The 23,133-nt window shown below is 39.4% G+C and overlaps 1 protein-coding gene across 2 annotated transcripts in view; it reads left to right on the top strand.

Moving 5' to 3' along the window:
* RAB27B (RAB27B, member RAS oncogene family) overlaps positions 1–9,808 on the top strand; it is a gene marked incomplete at its 3' end in the record, with an annotated part of 57,887 nt that extends 48,079 nt beyond the window's left edge. Inside the window, exons 3-6 of one of the 2 annotated variants that reach the window (XM_080919761.1) lie at positions 51–136; positions 4,735–4,838; positions 7,426–7,549; positions 9,619–9,808. In XM_080919761.1, the coding sequence (XP_080775887.1) occupies positions 51–136; positions 4,735–4,838; positions 7,426–7,549; positions 9,619–9,808 (504 nt within the window). The remainder of the gene's footprint in view (positions 1–50; positions 137–4,734; positions 4,839–7,425; positions 7,550–9,618) is intronic. The other variant, XM_080919762.1, reaches the window with a different exon arrangement.
* Between the last annotated feature and the right edge of the window lie 13,325 nt (positions 9,809–23,133).

Genomic DNA, 23,133 nt, shown 5'->3' with positions numbered 1-23,133 from the left:
CGCTGACAGACTCCAAAACCATATTAACTCAGAGGCATTGTGTTTTCCAGGTTTATGACACACAAGGAACAGATGGATCTTCAGGGAAAGCGTTTAAGGTACATCTGCAGCTTTGGGACACTGCTGGACAAGAGCGGTAACAGGAAATTACTTTATTTCTAGCTACCTATACCTTAGAGAACATTGAAATATGAGCCTCAAAAATAAATGATGTCCAACTTTTCTACCAATTTCAAAATAGATACCTATTCCCAGTATGAGAGTTCATTCCTATAACAATAGGAGGCTGAGGAAGGAGGATTGCTTTTAGTCTGGGGCCAGTCTTTGTTATCAAATGAGAGAAACTCTGTCTCAAAAAACTAAACAAATGAATAGAACAAACAACTAACGGACATTTGTATCAGGAAATAAAAGTCAGTGACTTCTAGTTCACTACCTATACTAGAAGTACATACTTAATGCCCATCACAGCAATCAGATTTACATAAATCTTCATATCTCCTACTGGGGGAAATCTTCTCCAGATTTCCTCTGGTGAAGATGGGGAATAGTGCTGTTGCAAATGTTGATCACAGTGTAGAAGAAAAGAAAGGTGTTAGCATCCTTTCTGTCTTTCTATTCTTCCACCCAGAATCTTTGTCACCGGCTTGGTGACTGCCTTTTCTCCATCAGACTTGGGTCACACCATTGCCTGATATCTAGAATATTTTTTTGAACTCCATATATGTCTGTGTATGATGTGTGCATGTTCACATGCATTATGTATGATGTGTTTATGTATGTAACCGTAAACATGCATGTGCCTAACAGGCCTGGGAAGGCTAACCTTGGATGTAAAAATGTAGGTCTTCCGATTCTACATTGCTTGAGACAAGGTCTCCTGCCTGTTATTTGCTGGAGATTACATGCCAGGCCAGCTGGCCCATAGGCTTCCTGGAGTCCTCCAGTCCCTATGTCCCATTTCATTAAAAGAACACCAAAATTAAAGACGCCCTCTACTATGTCTGGCTTTGAGCTCTGAGGATTCAAAATGGAGTCTGTTCGTGTGTCAAGCACATTACCCACTGAGCCATCTCCTCAGCCCTAGGCCCTTAACATCTTTCCCATCTTCCCCCACATCTGTCCACCAGCCTTGGCTCAAATTCCACCTTCCAGTGACGCCAGTAAGCAACCCCCGTTCTCTTTTGAAAACTAGTGACAGCCATGTTAGTAAATGAATGCAATGCCACTCTTTAATAAAGTAAAGTTTCCCTTTTCTTTTTTTTTTTAATTTTTGACTTCTTTTTATTGACTTTCTTGTGGCCATCTCATCTCAACAAGGCTGTGAACTGCATAAAGCCAGAATCCCTCCTAGTCTTTCAGCATCATCTCTGCTGTCCTACGCAAAACAACAAACAAGACACAGTACTGTGGGTTGCTTGGAGCTTGCAGTGATATCCCATTATTCAATGAAAACATGTTTCTTTGGAACCCACAGTTTCCAAGTGTTAAAGACCCTAATTCAATAAAACCTTCGGCTATCAGATTAAGTAAAAGTGACAACAGAATGACAGCAAAGATATGCAGATGACATCCTGCCCCTGCTTTGTATGTCTTAGAATGCTGATGCTTGGAAACACCCCTACTTTTGAAATGCATCCAAAATGTTCTCGCTTTCAGTGAGTGTAAACGCCAGGAGAGGTGCTGGGCCTCTCTGTTAGCTTTTTTGACTGTGAATTCCATTTACACACCCTTCAACACTGCTGGTTCTTCTGAAGTCATTCCTCAGAAGAGTCTCCTTTCATGTGTCAGCTTTGTTGTCAGGAAGATGTATGTTTTATAGACTGATTTAATTCATTTTTGAAGAAGCAATATAAAAAAAATGTGCTTCCCATATGTCCTCGCACATGAGATGTCAGCCTTACATGATAGCAGGCTGCTCTCATCTGTCCCCTTAATACAGCTGCATTGTGGGGCAACGGGGGGGGGGGGGTGATGGGAGGGGCTGTCTTAGTAACTCTTGGCTTATTCATCCCTTGAGAATTCTGTGTGCTGTGGATATAAGGTGTGGCTACGCAACAGTGTAAACAATACCACAGACCTCAGAGAATAATCCAGGTAAGGGTAATGGTCATTGATAAAAGTCAATCCTGGGAAAGCAAGAAACTACATAATCTTACTTGAGTGGAAAGGTTCCAGCCTTTATGCCTCTCAGGGGAGAAAGAATAAGATGTCTGAATTGGGGATCTATTGTGATCTGTGCTCTTAACTTTTCCCACCCTGCTGAGTCACTGACTAAATGAGATGGGAGAGAAGGGCGTGTGGCTGGATATCAGTTGCACAAATCTTCCAGGGAGTAATGGAAGAAAGGGTAACAAAAGATATATGGTCCAGGATGTTATCCTGAACCACAGCAACAGTGTTCTGTCTGTGCTGCTGTTAGTGAAGAAACTTTTGTTTCAGACAGATGACTACAAGAAGTATGCTTTTTAATTGGTATGTGCTCTGGGCAATAAGGAAAACAGCCCTCAGTTGTCTTCCAAACATACATGTACACACATCAAAGAAAAATACACATGAGTTTGTTCTACACACCACACACACACACATACACACACACACCAAAAATCAGTTTTCTCAGGCACAAAAGTATAATGAATAAGAAAGAATCCTATGGGCTCAGCTTTTCTGTGGAGAGCAGTATCACAGCATCCCTGTGATCTCTAAGAACTCCCAGGCAATGGCAGAGAAACACCTACGTGGATAAAAATGAGGAATGCTTCAGACTTAAAATCTACACCTTTTGGCATTGTGGTAATGCTTCGCAATAGAAATGAGCGCTTTATCTCCCTATATTTCAAAGTAGTTCCCTTTTGATGTTACATAAAATTGGTAAGAATATTGAATCTTGTACCATAGTCTGTCTTTTCCTTATTTTCTTCAATATCAAAATTACTTTATTATTAACTAGCATGTTCTGGGCACTGAAAATGGATGTGTTCTAAACTGGAAACACTACTCCTCCTTCCTTGGAGATTACAGATTAGTGTTGACAGCAGGCAATCTCAGCATGGCCCCAGGACAACAGTAGGAAGAGAGAAGTTGTAGGCGAGCCCTCTAGGAAGAGGCAGTTCCTATAAGGCTCCAGGAAGAAGCAGGGATTCAGCTGGTACGTTATATTTATACTCATACACAATACATGAGGGAGTATAATCCAGGCTCAAGGATAGAGAAAGAGGAAACACTAGTGTGAGGCAACCCACAGAACAGCCAGCAAGGGAGAGAGCCCAGGGGGACAAGTGAACTTTCTCAGAACTAAGCGAAGATTAGCATGCTTGTGGGTAGGCAGGAAATGAGGCCTAAGGAGATATAAAAAACTTTTTTTTGGCTTAGCGAGGTGTTTTGGGGCTATCCTAAGAGCCATATGCAGTCATTAAAAATGTTGTTAGTAAAAAAAAAAAAATCACAGAATCAACAAGAAGAAATAAGGGCTCCCCAAAGCTGGTCACAGGAGGCTTTCTAAGATGGTGCTTGAGGTTGAGAGATGATGCGTGTGAAACAGGCACACGTGGTGATGACATGTATAGATTGTGAGGAGGGAAGGGACAAGGACCTTCCGGCAGGACGTGGACTCCTTGGCCTGCAAAAGCAGGCAGGAAGGAGAGTAGTTTAGTTCATGATGTGTGATGCTAGAAACGCCTGGGTTTTGTCTATGTGGGAAAATCTCCGAAGCACACATGCAAAGAGCAGCAAGACGCTAAGTGTATACATCTTGGGCTGTTCAATGTACAAGCTACAGCACATCCAAGGAGATAAATTACTCCTCCAGTGTGTGTGCATCCGATGAGAAGGCTCCGGGACAGAGCTCTGAGAGCACCAACCTGAAATATTTTTAAAGCAGAATAGAGATAGCAGAAATCCGGAAACCACTGAGGAGAGCAGATCTGTGCTTCTTTATTTCAAAGCTATCTATAGTCCCAAACTTCTACTGTCAACTCCAAACCTTCGCTGGTCCCAGTGTGCGTCCTCCAGTCCTGCCCTGTGCTGACGTCATTGTGGCTTTCAGTCCTTTTTCATCTTCACTAAAGAAGTCAGGGCAGGGCCGGGGAAAGGGCCCATGAGAGTGAGTCTTAGCATTTGCACAAGAGTTTACTTTCAGTCCTCCTCTGCCGTGGATGGATAGTCTCACTTCCTCCCTCAATCTTCTGAGGTTTTTTTTTTTTAATCCTTCTTTTAGTTCACCCCCACCACTTCCAGATCCTCTTCCTCTTCCTCAGGACATTCACAAACCCACTTAAGAGATACTTTCACCCCCAAGAAGTCCTTTAAAGAGAGTTCACTATCCTTTCTGGTTGCTGAGCTGGGGCTGCCACTCTCAAGCTAATTATGTGTCTGCTTCTGTGCACAGACAAGAAAGTCTGAAAATCCTAAGGTAAAATCCACTATAAATAAGATAGGATGTTAATTGTGGACCAGAGGCTGCCGTAAGGCGAAATGAAAACAATTCCAGGAGGTTGCTATGGCCAGTTGGTGATTAAACGTAACTCTGTATTAGTGTCATGCCACCATAAAGTCCGAAAGAGGTCTTTAAAAAACATCTGCAAGCAAATCTTCCATCCCTGCCCTATAGTCATTTCTGGCCTAGTCTCACGTGTCCATCAAGTATGGTAAGGGCTCACCGTATAAATGGTGCGTATGTTTGTCCTTGATTGTCGGTCTGCGAACTGAGAAACAGTCATTGTGCTTCATCGACAGGTTCCGGAGTCTCACCACCGCCTTCTTCAGAGATGCCATGGGCTTCTTACTAATGTTTGACCTCACCAGTCAACAGAGTTTCTTGAATGTCAGAAACTGGATGAGTAAGTGGGTTGGGCAATACACTTGGGCAGCTTCTTTGGAACTCAGCAACTCTATTGGCTTGTTTGCTTTGTGGGTTGCAGCCACAAGTGAAGTCTGAAAGACACAGGCATAGCATAGCCTGTATCATCCCCTGAGGGGTGACTTGTGCCAATTAACAACATGTGTTAGAATACTGTTTTCCTTTGACATCCTTCTTAGAGGAAACCTATGTGGCTATCTCACGATTAAAGTCTTTAGTGTTCTAGTTAAGCAAGTACTGATTTCATTTGTCTAGTAAGTCTTAAAGATTTTTTACAAAGTAAAAGATGATACATATGGTACTAGGCTTGATTAGGTAAGACACAGAGAACACCCCAGATGTTTCTTGGGAGGGAATGCTAGCCCCTAAAAATGCTCAAGGATAAAAGGGTTAACTAGACTAAGAACTACTCCGGAGAGTAGTCAGCCATGTTGATAAGGCATGGTGCGGGAATCACACAGGTCATGCTAGGTTTTACTTGAACGAAATGTTGTTAAAGGGTGGTGAATAGGATGCTTTATCAGTAGAATGCTTGCTGAATAAGCATGAGGACTTGTGCTCAGGACGCCATGTTATACACCTCTACTTCCTAGACAACCATTCAATCCACGAGATAAATAAGTAGACACACAACACCTAAAGAATAGCATGATAGTGAATTCTGGTCCCGAAAAGCAAGGCCAGCATGTATGTGTGTGTGTGTGTGTGTGTGTGTGTGTGTGTGTGAGTGTGTGTGTGTGTACATGCTCGTGTGTGCACGTATGCACACTCACAAAAATAAACTCATTCCAGCTTCCAGCTCCTTCTTTTCCCAAGAACACTCGGAGTTTATAACTTTATATTTAACTTGGAATAAAAGCCAAAGTCCTTGAGCCACATCATGAACACTGAAGCCTGGCCATTGTCTTTGTTCCTTCTTTCTGAGACTAATCACTGCCCCTAGCTGTGCAGACTCCCAGGGCAGCAAAGTCCACTCCTGTCTTCTCCTCTGGCCTGGGTTTCACTTTTGCAACTGACAGCCCCACGCTACTTGCTTTGTCCCCATGATTTTGCCTAAACCTATTTTCCTCCTTTGAGAGGACTTTCCTGATCCACTGCTCCAGCTAATGGAGGACTTGTCTTCACTGTGTGTCTCAGCAACACCAAACACTCCATTTGGACACTGTCACCATCCGACATCTTTACAGGGTCCTACATTTACTGGGAGTATTTACTACTGTCTAGAATTCGTGCCCCGGAAAAGAAGGGGCTCCTCCCCTTTGTTCCAATGCACCGTTGTGTTCCTGAGACTTTGTAGATGCCTGGCATCTATCTGTTATCATCTATGGTTATATTGATGCTCTCTACTTATTACAGTGTATTATAGAAAACTAATAATGCACTAAATATAGTGATAGGTAACATTTTATATGTGTTTTGAATGTGAACTCAGTAAGCAGTTGCAGTCAATAGGAAAAATATCAACGAAACCTGCATTTCTTAATTGCCTCTCCAAATTAATGTTTACCCTAGGATCTGCCTTTATTTCCTTTGAATGTTGTATGTCCTTATCCAAATTCTGGTACTATGATTAGATTCTGTTGAGACCAGGAAATAAAAAGATTATTAGATTCTTTCAGAGAATGGTTTGTTTGCTGTTTTTCGAGGCAGATGGTCCTCTCCCTTAAGTCTCCAGGAAGATCTTATTGGGATTTAAGATAATTAATTGTCCTGTCTACTAACTTCTGAGTTTCTAACACTCTGATCATTGATATTACCAGATAAATCTGTGAGCCTCTTTCAGTCTTGGCACATAACAGGCTATAATGAGGTGGAAAACACAGGTGGACTGGTCTCATTTTTCTTTTGTTTTCTTTTCTTACTTCCTGTGTTCCTTTCTCCTTCCTGCTTAATGCTTCTGTCATTCTTTTCTTTGTGACTTAGTCAGTCAGTCAGTCAGTCTGTCTGTCTGTCTGCCTGGCCCCTCCCCCCTCCCTCTCCCTTTCCCCGCTCTGTGTGTGTGTCTCTCTCTCTCTCCATTAATACACACACACACACACACACACACACACACACACACACACACACACAGTGGGGGGGCTGCGGATGCTAAAGAAAAGAGAGAACAATGTTAGGTTCAACTTCTTTCTACATGAATTTCTGGTTTTTCAAAGATTTCAGAGATGATCACTCTGATGTGGGGAGTGGGGAGGAGAGATGCCATGAAATGAAAGAACCAAATGAACGTACCTGAAAATCATGTTCTCCCATCTCCACTTCCATCCCAGGATCTGAGGGCAGGAAGCTACATAGGTCAGAGGGCACCTTCGCAGGTGTAGGAATATATGTTCAGGGTATTGGTTCAGGTATTTTCTGCGTACCTGTCTCTCTGTAACCTGTGAGGTATCAGCTCCATTTTATAGGTTAAAAAAAGAAAAACATGATTGAGGAGAGGAGGCGACAAATGATCGGTGCTCGTAGCCAACAAGGCTGCAGATGACCAACTGGGTTTAGGAATCTGGAGGACGAGCAAACTCTGGCATCAGTTGTTTTTTTCTAACTCGCTGCCCCTCTGCTTTCTTACCAAGGCCAACTGCAGGCAAATGCTTACTGTGAAAACCCCGACATAGTACTGATCGGCAACAAGGCAGACCTGCCGGACCAAAGGGAAGTCACTGAGCGGCAGGCACGGGAGCTGGCTGACAAATACGGGTAAGTCAGTTTCCCAAGACACACGAGTGAAGGGATGCTCTGGGAACGGAAACGGTGGGTGGTGAGATCAAAGAGACTCTCCACGCTGGGGAGACCATTCACTGGGCAGAGTGAGGACCTCCATTTGGGTCCCTAGCACCCATGTAAGAGCTGGCATGGCAGAGTATGTCTATAACCCCCGTTCTGAGAAAAGCTAGATCTTATCTAGAAAATTTGATGAGTGTCAGATTCAGTGAAGGACAATGAGACTCACAAGGAAGCATGCTTGCACATACATACATACATACATACATACATACATACATACATACATATATACATACATCACACACCCACAAACATACCTTGTAGAAGTCACATTAAAAACATCTAACATTTGTCGAGTCTTTGTTGTGCATTGGCAATCATTGCTAGTTTAAAGTTGCTTCCTTAAAGTATAGATCTCCTTGGAGCTGCTAATCCTGAATAAATGTAACTCACATTCCCATGAATATTATATTTAATATATGTGGCATATCAAGTTTCTAGGTGATTGGCTGCAGGAAAGTAAAATGTTAGTGGTCCTACCAACCCCTGGTTCAGGATTTCTCTTACTGCCTTAGTTAATTTCATTGTGTTAAAGCAATGGTGACATCTTGACTTCAGCTTCCTCATTACCTCCTGGGATGGCTTCCCATACAACAGGTACCAACAGTGTGACAGAAAGACTCACCAAATTTTTATTTAGTTAAAAACAAACAAACAAATGAACAAAAACAAGAAGGAAGGCTGGAGAGATGGCTCAGAAGTGAAGAGCACTGGCTGCTCTTCCAGGGGCCTGAGTTCAATTCCCAGCAACCACATGGTGGCTCCTAACCATCTATAATAAAATCTGGTGCCCTCTTCTGGCCAGCAGGCAAACATGCAGGCAGAATGCTGTGTGCATAATAAATAAATGTAAATAAATAAATGTTTCCAACTTACCCGCAAAAACTGGTCTTAGGATCTCTTTACCATCCAGTGTATGCCATTGCCTTCTTTGTACCGTATCACTCCTGGCCTCACAGACTTCTTCCTCTTCACAGGCCTCTGGCAACAGTTGGGTTTTTTCTAGGTACCTCTCCTGTTAACCACTGTACTAAATTTAAATGTATGCCAAAAATGTTTGTTCTTAAAAGAACAAAACCTTAACCTCTAAATTTTTATTTACATTCCCTTCCCTTATATAACTGCAACCTGCTGAGCTCATTTGGTGTTGCTTGTATGTATATTGGGGAAGTGTATATTGGGACTGGCCAGTTGGGACAACCCTTAGGGTGCTAATCTCTGGGGAAGACTAAGTCTTCCTCTCTTGGCAGTTTATTGGTCTATAGCTCTTTCTCTAGGGGTGTGACCCTGTGCAACTTCTCTATCCATGTTTGCTTTTCAAAGGGTGATATTATTTTCCAGCTTTTACTTAGGCATCTATATTGTTGAGCTGTCATGGGTATAGCTTCCCTGTCATTTCTAGGAGAGAGAATCTCGCAGCAGACTTCCTCACCCTCTTCTTAACTAACCTCAGTTCTGGGACTTAGTCATTAAGAACAATTGGCATTCTTTCAAAGGACCACATGAGTTTCCAATATCCATTTCAGACGGCTTATAACCACTTGTAACTCCAACTCTAGGGGACTTGACACCTTCTTTTGGCTTTCTTAGGCACATGTGTACACACACATGTGTATACACATACAGACTCACTTACACAGTCACACATATGTCTATACATTAATAAAAACAAAATATTTTTTTAAAAATGATCTTGTGTGAGACTATTACTATCTGTATTATTCAAAAGTAGAGTTAAGTTCAGAATGTCCCAATGTGCTGACTGTATTAATTGATGGTACCATTGTGTTCTTGAGGAATGACAGCGTTTAGATAGTAATAAAACAGGATAAGCTCACAAAGTAATAATCCATTTTCTAATTAGCTAGAGCTAATCTCTCTGTGATAGACATGAACTTCAGAAGAATTTACTATATGTGATTCATAGATATCATTTTACAGGGGAGTTTGAAAACAATCTGTTTCTTGTTTCTTCATGCTAGCATTCCATACTTCGAAACAAGTGCAGCAACTGGGCAGAATGTAGAGAAGTCGGTGGAGACGCTTCTGGACTTAATTATGAAGCGAATGGAAAAGTGCGTAGAGAAGACACAGGTTCTGGACACTGTCAATGGTGGGAATTCTGGAAAGCTGAATGGGGAAAAGCCAGCAGAAAAGAAATGTGCCTGCTAGACACTCAGAGAAAGCAGCGATGGAGAGCTCGCCCAAACCCCACATCCTGAAACAATGACAAACCACAGCGTTGCTGCTGAGTAGTAGCTCATGAGCAATGGCATGCCTTTCTCCCCAACCGCGATCTATTTTAATAAAGCAGAATAGTCAGTAGTGTTAAAAGAACTGTACTGTTATTCCCGAGTCCCTTCCAAACTCGAAGTTGTCCTAAGGTGATCTCACCACTGTGGATGATCAGTTGTATTTTTATAAGGTTGTGTATATGGGGGAAAAAGTATCGGTGAGTTTTAAATAAAAGCACATATATTACTGTCAGCCTGGAGAAAGAAAGAGGCTAACTAAAAAGAGATTATAAAGGAATGATTTTTGTTTTCATCTACTTATGTGGAGTATGACTCATATTTCTTCTATATTTGCACTGGGGAAGACATATTCCTATAAATGGATACATAATGAATTCTCTGTGGGTTATTAAGAATGATTGTGTCTACCCAGTAAGTTGTACCGAGTTACTGACAAGGTCGTGGGTGGGTGAATGGAAGGCTTCTGTAGGAAATTGTGTAATAATGCCATTTTTATATTTCTAATAAACGTACAGGACCTTCGATGAAAAGGTCTGAGGGAAATTCCCTGGCAGAAATTGAAACATGGGAATATGGTGTTTGAGCAAGTTAAATGGAATGGATCTTTGAGATAAGTCTGAGAGAGAATTACTTAGACAAATGTCACTGAGGCACATTAGAAGCTAATATCACCAATTGTGATTGGTAATGCCTTCAGCAGCTCCTATTTTAAATAAATTCAGACCTTTAGCATTGTTTCTGATGGTGCCCATGTATACATTTTATTTTTATTTTTTTATTGAATTGATAGTCACAAGAAAAAAATAAAGCCTTTTTATTGTATATATACATATATCTTACTAGCAAAGAAAACTTAAGATTTAGTCTTACAGTTCCTAAGTATAAAATTTGTTGTTGAGAGAAAACAGAGTGAGTATTAATTGTGGCTTCTACTTCACTTAGAAAAGCAATGGGAATTCTAATTTTATTTTTCCTCTAGCCCACACTTACACCTGCCTTGAAGCTGTTATAGAAATGTAGGTGTGATCACATCAATACCATCAAAGTGATTATGGGTCAATAACTACAGTCACTCTGAATTTTCATGCCATCAGTCACCAAATATTGATGCTGCGTTCTCTGTTTTAATGTTTCTCACTTTGCCAGGAGGAAGAATAGCTATAATTGATATGCACTTTTAAAAAATAACAGGAATGGAGCCCGGTTTCAACTCATCAAAACTATACTCAGTGTTTTGTTTTTCTGAAAGCTATCCTTTCTTTCTAAAATTAATCACAGAATATTCTTAACATTGTGAAAACTCACATCGTATTTCTTTTTATTAATTGAAATCTGGGGTACACATAAGCCAATCTTAACAAAGCAGTATTTAAAACTGTCAATCAACTTTACCAATAACAAAGACAATAATTTACTGGTAACAAAGACAAACCACTTTGAGTTTTTGGTTTTCACACTGAGCTTACAACTTGGGACAGGATAGTTTCTCGTCCTTTGAAACCTTGTCAGTCTCAAAGTTTTGCATGCCTTGTCTTTTTTAACAGTGACAAACATTGCAAAATAAAATCCAGGGCCATATTCAACTTCTTCCTGGTAATTTCTATCAGCCGCTGAGTCAGACAGATCCAAGGACGTGTTTACATAAAATCTTTTAAGACAAGTTAGATCCAGAACTGTGCCACTAAGTAACACAATTTGGAGGCATGGATGGGGTTTGCCCTTAGTACAATTCTCAGTGTCAACATCTCAGCACTCCAGCTTGTACAATTCATTCTCCATTAAAATTTCCTTCAATTCTCACTGGCAGGGATGTTTTTCATGGTCTCAATGTCTATGTCATAAGGGTAGAAAAGTAACTGTCAGTTGTTGTGGTAAAATTAAATGGATGGCTTAACTTTTTATCAGCCCCTGCGGTCTCACTCCACAGATGCCGCTCTAGTGTGAAGCGTAGCGCAGGGACTCTGTCACACGGTTCTCTTCCCAGGCGGTTCACTCAGCCCACCCTGTTGCTTCTGTCCTGGGTGGATAGGACAGCCCCGACATATTCCTCTCCTCCACCTCCCAAAATAACCATGGTTCCAAAGCTCAGTAGCTTATCAAGCAGGTTTATATATTAAATTCTCAATCCACAAACCCACCACACAATAAGCTTACATTCAATGGACAAAGATACAAACTGCCCTTCTCTATGAGATAAAAAGACCTATAGAAACGCTTAAAATACTAATATCTACCACAAAAACTAAAAAAACAAAACAAAACAAAAACCTAAAAAACAATTATATCTACCTATTGCCAATTAAGACCACCTGGATCTAGATCCTCCTTCTCCAGCTCCATCTTGATTCCTCCTTCATCTCCCTTTCTCTTATCCTCTTCTGTTTTCTCAGCCCCCCTCCCCGCCTACCTCTCCACTGCCAAATCATGTATTACTTTAACATCAACCCACAGACAATTTTTGCTGCATGTCTTTTGGAAGCAAAGTGGAAAGAAATGAGAGTAGTTATAGCAAAATCCGGTGAATGCTGTGAGCTGAATAACCTGTGGTTTTGACTCTAGTTGTATCAGTGTTTCCTTAACAGGGACTGAGGAGTCCCATGATGGTGAATAGATTTCATCTCTCCATCTCTCTGTTTACCATTGTGCTCCAATTACATAATCAATTACATAACTGGCTTACTTATACAAGGCAGAAAAATTCATTGTCAGAGTATTTTCTATGACCTGTTTGAAGAACATCGTTGCTAACTAGCCTGAAGCAGAGGGCCATGATGCCTGTAAAAATGGAAATGTACCTTTTAGAGAAACAGGTATTGGGTAATAAACTCAAGAGGGTCGACAGAGCATTGACATTTCAAACTGCCAAAAATGGAAACATTCTAGTTATTAAACACTTGGTCTGGAAAGACTTCTGTCTGGAAATGCTGACATCTGACCTCCAAATCTATTTGGTCATGGTTAAAACGTTATTCTCCGGTGGTTTTAGGATTCTAGCTCTATCTACTTCATTATATAACTTTCAGTTGATCTGGTGCCATGAAAAGAACTATGTATCTCTTTTATCCCACCACAACATGTATCTGTAGCTAAGATATCTTCTCTTGACAAGTAACTCCCAAATGCTTTTAGTAAACCAACTGTATCTTTGAGTGTCTAATATATATGATACTTCTTTCTGATACAGCGCCCAAGTCTAGAGTGTTTACATTGGCTGATGTTTACACAGCCTGAACTCAGTGCCTCAAACTCCTCTGTGACCTGTTTTGTCACCAACCACATAACTCATTTTCTCTAGTTGGATGTCTCTGAAAAGCCTCACAGAGACAGTAATATGGCTGAGCACATCTGATATTGTTAGCAAAGGATGCAAAACCATTCTTAGGTTCTGGAGATCATTGCTGCCTTTTCCTAATGTGTCACAGATTAGTAATTGCTTGAAAGTTAGCTACAAATTGATACTATCTTATTTCAATCTTATGCAAGGACAGTCCTCTGAAAAACAGTGGTGAGAACATAGTGCTGGTCTTCTCCCAATTGTGGTCACTAGCTGTGACCAAGTAGAGAAAATGCTGTGTGTTGGAAAATTAATTTGTACCTCTCCATAATGGTTTCAACTTTTACTACTTTAGCCAATTAACTAATAATTTACTGCAAAAAAACCCACAGAACTAGAATTTCCTAAAGTATCTAATCTATTAATTTTTAACGGGATAAGGCATTTTATGCATCTGTGTGTGTCTTTGTTTTACTGTATTGTTTGCTAACCTGTGCAGATATGACAGGGCAAGAGCTCTTCAAATCGATGATTAATTGTCTTTTGTATCAAAACAAAAACAAAAACTTGCCCATAAATAAAGGCACGACAACATTAAAAATCTGTAACAACAGCCTCATTCCAAAGACATTTATGCTCCAGATTGAGTTTACTGGGAATCAGCAGATTTTATTAACCTGGGGCATTTTCTCAATTAGTGCCCAAGGGCAACAGGTAGAGGCATCTTTCCGTAAAGATGCAGTGTGTTCCTAGTGAAGATGAACAACGCCTGTGAAAGGAACCACTCGCTCTTCTGTACCTCACTTCTCTTAGGGGAAAATGCCTTCCTTGCTGTGTCTCACACCCAATATTTAGGGACATGTTGTCAATCAGGGGATGTTAAAGTTATATTCCAACATTCATCCTATAAAGAAGTAGCATTTCTAATCTTCGGTTTCTTGAGAATAGTAGTAATAAGTCTGGAGATGTGCAAGCTAAGATGTAGGGCCACTGAGTAGTATATTTGAGAACTTGAGTTTGGTCCTCGGGTAACAGAGAGGTGGAGGGGAGAGGAGGAGCTAATTTTAGCCAAAGTGATAGAAAACCTGATTTTCATCTTCTGCTACCAAACTTGACAGCATTGAAAGTGGCCTAGTAGCTCTGAGTATTTTAAAGAAAGCTTTATAAGTTGCTCAAAGATGTCAAGAAACAAGCTATAGTTGCCTAAGAATTTAATCTATTGTATTTTCTTCTTAATATTCTACCATGGTGATGTCAGCTCATTTCTGAGGTGTCTGAGACCTGACATTAAGTAGGGAGTAGTAACTGGGTGTTATCTCAGGGTCTGTCTCATAGTATAGAAATAACAAGCAATGCTGGGTATGGAGAAAACGTTCTCAAAATGGTCATTGAATTCTTGAATGGTGTCCAACCACAATGACATTGTTGATCAAAAGTTATGAACAGATATAAGAGTGACGAGCTAGCTTTTCAATAGAGGGGGAAATTAAGATGGTGATAGGTTGACTTAGGTGTAGGAAGAAAAGATTTATCATTTTTAAACTAAATCCATGGAAATATTTTCTCATTATTCTTATCTGCTTATGGAGTCTTTTGCCCTTATCACTGGGTAAAGAAAATATATGACTACCAAATATTTAGGATACTTAGAAATATTTTATTTACTACATATGAATCTGATACTTAGTAAAGTATTACTAAAAACTTTTCAGCAGTAGCATTTAGAGATTCATGATAGAAGCTTTCACTGCGCCAGCTGGTTATGGCTGAGGCTTTGTAATTTCGTATGTGGAAAGATCACTAGTAAAAGAATAAAGAAGAACTAAGGTAAAAGAGTCCTGAAACTATGGAACTATTTAAAAGAATTCCAACTCTTAGAGAACACCCATGGTTTAAATGTACTCTTCTGCCTCCTTTCCTTTCTGAGAGGTCCTGACCATGGTGACTAGCTGACTTGGTCTTTCAGGATCCTTAGTAGGTCCTACAGGAGCCAGTTTATCTGGCTTTAACTGGAAGGATCTCCTGTTTAACCAGCAACTCCTGTCCTCAGGCCAAACACTGTATGTGAAGGGACTCGGTCATACATGCTTATTGTTTTGTTGCGTGTGATCCTTGTTCCTCCATGCTCTTTAACAAAGACTCTGTCATAGAAAGGAAAACAGCTAGAAATAAGAACTTCAGGTCATGTGGCTTTGCGTATGCTGGGCTTAACAAACTTTGAGTAACTCATAAGGTTCAAGGTACATTCAAAACAAAGGCACAACAGAAACTTTCTTTAATAAACACCATTATCATAAACTAAGAATAATATATTTGCTCCTATCCTGGGTCACATGTCACAGTAATTGTAAACAGCTAAAGGACAGTCAGTCATTTTGAGGTCACTGTATTTGATTAAAAATGTATAATATATCTTATTGTTGAAAAAATATAAACTGTTTTAATTAATGTGTCATATTGTATTTCTTTCAAGGAAACCAATTAGATTCAATATAGGATATTTCAAGTTGGTTGAAATCCCATGTACAAATAAAATTTTATGTCTAGAAGATTCTTCTATTTGAACTTAAGAAAAATAAGCTATCCTGCTTTACTTTATGTGCAGAAATGAGGTGTTATAACAATATTGAAATGCTTCATGGTATCTCAAGAATCTCTTGTAATTTTATGCACCGTTTTAACCTGAGCATGTTTGTTTTGTCTGCTTTCTGTACAAATCTCAGTTTTGTCTAAGGATTTATATGTGACCCAAGACTTTAAGTGTGGATTATTTAATGTGCTCCTGAAGAGGTTCTGGTTCCTGACTAATGCTGCCAGGTCCTTATCTATTGTACCAAATTCCAGTGGCTTCAGAAATCACAGCATCCCGTGATCCTCTGGAATCTGGGTTTGCGTAGTGTTATTGACGACCGTACTTAGTGATTGCTCCCGCACACTTTTCAAATAAAAACACATTTTTACCAAGTATTCTGTGTGTGCAAATCAACTTTGTGTGAGTGCCGATGTTGGATGCACAGTGAGTAGAGAACAAGGTAACAAACGACACCAGCTTGAAGTGTTCGCAACGCTAAAAAATGAAATCCTTGGAGCAAGGTAAACATTATTTGAGTCCAGCCAAGTGACTCTTATTAATCTCACTAAATGTTCTTATTCATTATTTAAAAGTTGAGCTTTTCGGTTGAGATGATCTAATAGTTTTGAACCAAACATTCATTAAAACCAGAAGTGTGTGTGTTGATGTAGTAGTTCTGTGGTCCATAAGCACGTCCATGTTTCTTGTCCATAACAGAATCCTGCATCGTAATGGGCTCCACCTTGGCCACAGACCTGGCCGGAGCCTGGCAGTTCAAATCCCATTCTCAGCCACAGCCAACTTACATGTCTATTTGCCCACATTTCCTTGTTCCCGAAGCAGATCTCTTCCCATATGCTGCTTAGAAAGGCTTTGCCAAGACAATGATGAGATTTTAGTTTAAAGATCAACAAAGCTCGCTGTGTAAGCAAGTAAATCCTTGGCCTTACTCTTCTAACATTACTGCTCAGTATTGCATTTGCATTAAAGCAGAATCTTTACCTTCTGGTCTCCCTCTATATCAGTAAATACAAATCTCTCACGTTTTGGTTTCCAAATGTTTTGTCGAATTACTGTAAAGGTATGTACCATGTTGAGAGGGAAAAACCAGAGCATCCTAATATTTGTTGTTTATAATTATAGGACTACTGTGTTTAAACTGTATTTGTGAGATTTTGTATTATCCACAGATCTCTATCCTAAGAGAAAAGGTACTTTTAAGTGTTGGGGCTTCACACACCAAGGTTTAGAGGCCAATACTCTGATTTCACTAAGCCAGTCTGCTTCCTGGAAGGGGATTGTTATGTTAATTGTATTTTTATTTTTTGCAATTATCTTTGCTTTGGTCCATTTTCATGAGTCTTTGAAAGATGAAGGACTCTTTTACACCAAGTGTCTGAAGACAAAAGAAAGGCAGCAACAGCTGTAAAGTTATAGCAGACCTCCTCGGTGTGTTTGATTTATAAAAGAAACTAGACTAGGCATGTGTATTCACTGTGGGAAGTAACCCATACAGAGCAAAGAGAGCCCTGGCATGTAACATATTGAACATACATGTATACACCTTAATCCCACCCAGGAACCTAAGCCCTTTCTCGTCTCATTACTACTAAGCTTGGTTTATTATTGAAGTCATTGGTGCAGTATAACACAAAACCACTTAAAGGAGCCATTTAGGCAGTTTGCACTCACACCATGATCCCTTCCAAAGAAAACTGACAGAGGAGGGGGAACGTGCAGGCTCCTAAAAATCCTTAGCTTCTTCATCTCAGAACCCAAAGCAATAGTTGCAATGCAGATACAAGAAAAGGCTTTCATGAAAGAAATACTTAAGTGTGTAAGTACGGAAGGGGATTTGTGTGTGGAAGATGATAGAATTTATTGTTTGGTCTCTAGATCATGACTACACCTATCCTTTCCTTCCTTGGAAACTAGAGGGTTAGCCTGAGAACCAGAATGAACCCCTCTCTGGTCTAGCCTGCTCCCCTCACTTTCTTGTCTTTCCGTTTCTGCTTCAATATACTTCCAGAGAAAAGTTTGTTGTTTTATTTGGCTGTCAAATAATTGCCCTCTTTCAATCACCAATGTGTGGTTACCACTAGACCCCTGCATCTAACAGGGTGATACTGTCTCAGCAGCTGCTTGTCCCTGTAGACAGCTTCATGTTTTCTTCACCGGCCATCTTTGATATTATCTTTCTTGTCCACCAAATGTGTGCTGTTCACAGTCCTGGGGGGGTGAAACTGTAGGCCTCAAGCATGAAAGGCAAGTGCTTTACCACGAGCCACACTTCCAACCTGTTAGATATTTCTTAGGAAAACAGAGATATTTATTTTTCTATCTTCCCTGAGTCTATTTCTCCACCCTCTTGTCACTCTGGGAACTAAAACTGGGTCTGACCACCAAGAGACCTTTAACAATATTTCCTGTTCCCTAAAGACATGACTGGGTAAAATAGTTATCTGTGGCTCATTTTTTTCCTCGTCTTCCTCCTCCTTCTTCTTCCCTCTCCTCCATAATTTTTTTCCCGTATTTAATGCCTTATTGGAGTAAATATGTATGAAATGCATTGTATCATCATGAAGATATTGTACTCTTGATGTTTCTCTGTGCCTATATTCAACTTCTGAGTCTCTATTGATACCAATATGTCACTAGGAGATCATAAAGCATGCTTTTATTTTATGCAAGGCTTCTTTTACTTGCATCATAATTTCAGATTATATTAGGCGTATGTAATTGTTTGTTGGTGGCTTGGCTCTTTGGTGTTGTACAGTCGAGTGTGTATTTCTGTCACAGTTTCTTGATTGATCTGCCAGTGAACATTTGTTTGTTTTGATTTTAGCTTTTGACTCTTATTATGTGATTGAAAAATAAGATAAAAATCTACCTGTAGACATAAAAAATGCCTCAGTGTCCCTTTGTTAAAAAAACAAAACAAAAAAACTAGATTGAATGGCTAAACCATATAGCAAACATATGTAGAAATGCTTAAGAAATTACCAGGTTTCTTTCTGTTTGTTTGTTTGTTTGTTTGTTTGTTTTTAAAAAACAAAGATAAATGTACAGGTTTTAAGCATTTTTGAATAAAAGTGTACGAATACATTTTTGTCAGTACTAGGTTATTTTAAAGGTTTGATAATGTGCATTAAGATCTTCCTAGTTACAATGAGCATAAAGTACATGTAAAACAAGATGTAACCTGGAATAATTCAAAGTTTTCTTGGTGTGTAAGATTAAGCATAATGGTTTTTCATTTTCTTTTCTTTATCTTTTACTTTTCTTTTTTTTTCCCTGAACTTCATATAGTCTGTGAGTTGTTTCTGGGGTGTTAAGAGCTTTCTGAGATTAGTATCCAATTATCACTGACTGCATATTATGTCTTTTCTTTTGTGACTGGGTTATCTCACTCAGGATGATATTCTCTAGATGCATCCATTTTCTTAAGAATTTCATAAGGTCATTGTTTCTGATAGCTGAGTAGTACTCCATTGTATAAATATACCACAATTTTTGTATCCATTCATTGACTGAAAAGCATCTGGGTTCTTTCCAGCTTCTGGCTATTATAAATGGGGCTGCTATGAACTTTGTGATGCATGTGTCTTTGTTGTATGTTGGAGCATCTCTGGGGTATATGCCCAGAAGTGGAATGACAGGGTCTTCAGGTAGTACTATGTCCAATTTTCTGAGGAACCACCAGACTGATTTCCAGAGTGGTTGTACTAGTTTACAACCCCACCAACAGTGAAGAAGTGTTCCTCTTTCTCCACATCTTCGACACCATCTTCTGTCATCTGAATTTTTGATCTTAGTCATTCTGACTGGTGTGAGGTGGAATCTCAGGGTTGTTTTGATTTGCATTTCCCTGATGGCTAATAATGTCCAACACTTCCTTAGATGCTTTCTCAACCATTCAATATTCCTCAATTGAGAACTTTTTGTTTAGCTCTATCCCCCATTTATTAATACGGTTGTTTGATTCTTTAGTGTATAGTTTATTGAGTTCTTTGTATACCTTGGATATTAGGCCTCTATCTGATGTGGGGTTTGTAAAGATCTTTTCCCACTCTGTATGCTGCCGTTTTGTTTTCTTGACAGTGTCCTTGGCCATACAGAAGCTTTGCAATCTCATGAAGTCCCATTTGACCTTAGAGCACAAGCCATTGGTATTCTGTTCAGGATATTTTCTCCTGTGCCTGTGTTCTAAGGTTTTCCCTGCTTTCTCTTCTAATAATTTCAGTGTACCTGGTTTGATGTGAAGATCTTTGATCCACTTGCACTTGAGCTTTGTACAAGAAGCTAAGAAAGGGTCTATTTTCATTCTTCTGCATGCTGAGTGCCAGTTGGACCAGCACCATTTGTAGAAGAGGCTGTCCTTTTTTCATTGAATGTTTACAGCTCCTTTGTCAAAAATCAAGTGACCATATATGTGAGGGCTCATTTCTGGATTTTCTATTCTATTCCATTGATCCACGTGCCAATTTCTGTACCAGTACCATGCAGTTTTCAGCACAGTTGCCTTGTAATATAGGTTGAGGTTAGGGATAGTGATTCCCGCAAATATTTTCTTGTTGTTGAGGATAAATTTCACTATTCTAGGTCTTTTGTTATTCCAGATGAAATTGCACATTGCTCTTTTCAACTCTATGAAGAATTGGGTTGGTATTTTAATGGGGATTGCATTGAATCTGTAGACTGCTTTTGGTAAGATGGCCATTTTTACAGTGTTGATCCTTCCAATCCAGGAGCATGGGAGGTCTTTCCATTTTTTGAGATCTTCCTCGAGACTTGCTTCTTTACAGGTTTGAGGTTCTTGTTATACAGGTCCTTCACTTGCTTAGTTAGAGTCACACCAAAGTATTTCATATTGTTTGTGACTGTTGTGAAGGGTATCTTTTCCCTAATTTCTTTCTCCACATGTTTGTCCTTTGAGTAGAGGAAGGCTACTTACTTGTTTGAGTTAATTTTATATCCGGTAACTTTGCTGAACTTGTTTATCAGCTGTAGAAGTTCTCTGGTGGAATTTGTGGGGTCACTTAAGTACACTATCATGTTCTGAAAACAGCAATGTTTTTACTTCTTCCTTTCTAATTTGTATCCATTTGATTTCCTTTTGCTGTCTAATTGCTCCAGCCAGTACTTCCAGTACTATGTTGAATAGGTAGGGGTAGAGTGGGCATCCTTGTTGAGTCCCTGATTTTAGTTGGATTGCTTCAAGTTTTCCACCATTAAGTTTTATGTTGGCTGTTGGTTTGCTCTATATTGCTTCTATTATGTTTAGATATGGGCCTTGGATTCCTGTTCTTTCCAAGACATTTAATATGAAGGAGTGTTGAATTTTGTCAAATGCTTTCTCAGCATCTAGTGAGATGACCATGTGGTTTTTTTCTTTGAGTTTGTTTATATGGTGGATTACATTGATGGATTTCCATATATTAAACCATCCCTTCATCCCAGAAATGAGGCTTACTTGATCATGGTGAGTGACCGTTTTGATGTGTTCTTGAATTCTGTTTGCAAGGAATATGTTAAGTATTTCTGCATCAATGTTAAGTGAGATTGGTCTGAAGTTCTCTTTTCTTGTAGGGTCTTTGTGTGGTTTAGGAACGAGGATTATTGTGACCTCAAAAAATGAGTTAGGTAGTGTTCCATCAGATTCTAATTTGTGGAATAGTTTGTAAAGTATTGGTATTAGGTCGTCAACAAGTGTCTGATAAAATTCTGGGTTGAACCAATTTGGACCTGGGCTTTTTTTTTTTTTTTTTTTTTTTTTTTTTGCTTGGAAGGCTTTTGATGACTGCTTCTATTTCTTCAGGTGTTATGAGATTTTTAGATGGTTTACCTGATTCTGATTTCACTTTGATATCTTGTATCTGTCTAGGAATTCATCCATTTCCTCCAGATTTTTTCAGCTTTATTGAGTGTAGGCTTTAGTAGTAGGATCTGATGATTTCTTGAATTTCCTCAGTTTCAGATATTGTGTCTCCACTTTCATTTCTGATTTTTTTTAATTTGGATACTCTCTCTTTGCCCTCTAGTTAGTCTGGCTAAGGGTTTATCAATCTTGTTAATTTACTCAAAGAACCAGCTCTTGGTTTTGTTGGTTCTTTGAATGGATCTTTTTGTTTCTATTTGGTCAATTTCTGCTCTGAGTTTGATTATTTTTTGCCATCTACTCCTCTTGGGTGTATCTGCTTCCTTTTGTTCTAGAGCTTTCAACTGTTCTGTCAAAATGCTTGTGTATGCTCTCTCCTGATTCTTTTTGTTGGAAGAACTCAGAGCTATGACTTTTTCTCTCAGTACTGCTTTCATTGCAACCCATAGGTTTGTGTATGTTGTGTTTTCATTTTCATTAAATTCTAATTTCTTTTCTTATTTCTTCTTTGACCCTGCTATCGTTTAATAGAGCATTGTTTAGTTTCCATGTGTATATGGGCATTTTGTTGCCTTTCTTGTTATTAAAGACCAGCCTTAGACCATGGTGATCTGAAAGGATGCATGGGAGTATTTCAATCTTCTCATATCTATTGAGACTTGTTTTGTGACCGATTAAATGGTTAATTTTGGAAAAGGTGCCGTGAGGTGCTGAGAAGAAGATGTATTCTTTTGTTTTAGGATGATATGTTCTGTAGATATCTACTAATTCCAATTGTTTCATAACCTCTGCTAGTTTTACTATGTCCTTGTTCAGTTTCTGTTTCCATGATTTGTCCTTTGGTAAGAGTGGGGTGTTGAGGTTTCCCATTATTTTTGTGTGGGGTGCAATGTATTTTTTGAGCTTTAGTGGGGTTTCTTTTATGAATGTGGGTGTTCTTATATTTGGAGCATATATGTTAAGGATTGAGAATTTCTCCTGACAGATTTCCCCTGTAACTAGTAAAAAGTGTCCTTACTTATCTTTTTTGATAACTTTTGGTTGAAAGTCTACTTTATTCAATATTAGAATGGACACTCCAGCTTGCTTCTTGGGGCCATTTGCTTGGAAGGTTTTTTCAACCTTTTACTCAGAGATGAGTTTCCTGCATGCAGCAAAATGCTGGGTTTTGTTTGTGTATCCAGTCTGATAGTCTTTATCTTTTTATCAGAGAATTTAGTCCATTTTTGTTAAGAGATATTAAGGAACAGTGGTTGTTCTTTCCTGCTATTTTTGCTTTTAGAGGTAGAATTGTGTCTATGTGTTATTCTTCTTTTGGTTTTCTTGCTTGGGTGTTTTCTTGCTTTTACTAGGATGTACTTTCCCTCCTTATATTGGGTTTTCCACCTGTAATTGATTGTAGTGTGGGTTTTGTGGTCAGATATTATGTACATTTAGTTTTGTCTTGAAATATCTCAGTCTCTCCATCTATGGTGATTGATAGTTTTGCTGGGTATAGCAGCTTGGGCTGGCACTTGT

The sequence above is a fragment of the Micromys minutus genome (assembly GCF_963924665.1).
Source record: "Micromys minutus genome assembly, chromosome: 8".
In the NCBI taxonomy this organism is placed as follows: domain Eukaryota; kingdom Metazoa; phylum Chordata; class Mammalia; order Rodentia; family Muridae; genus Micromys; species Micromys minutus.
The sequence above is the reverse complement of the archived record's forward strand: the minus strand, read 5'-3'. Positions and strand labels throughout refer to the sequence as shown.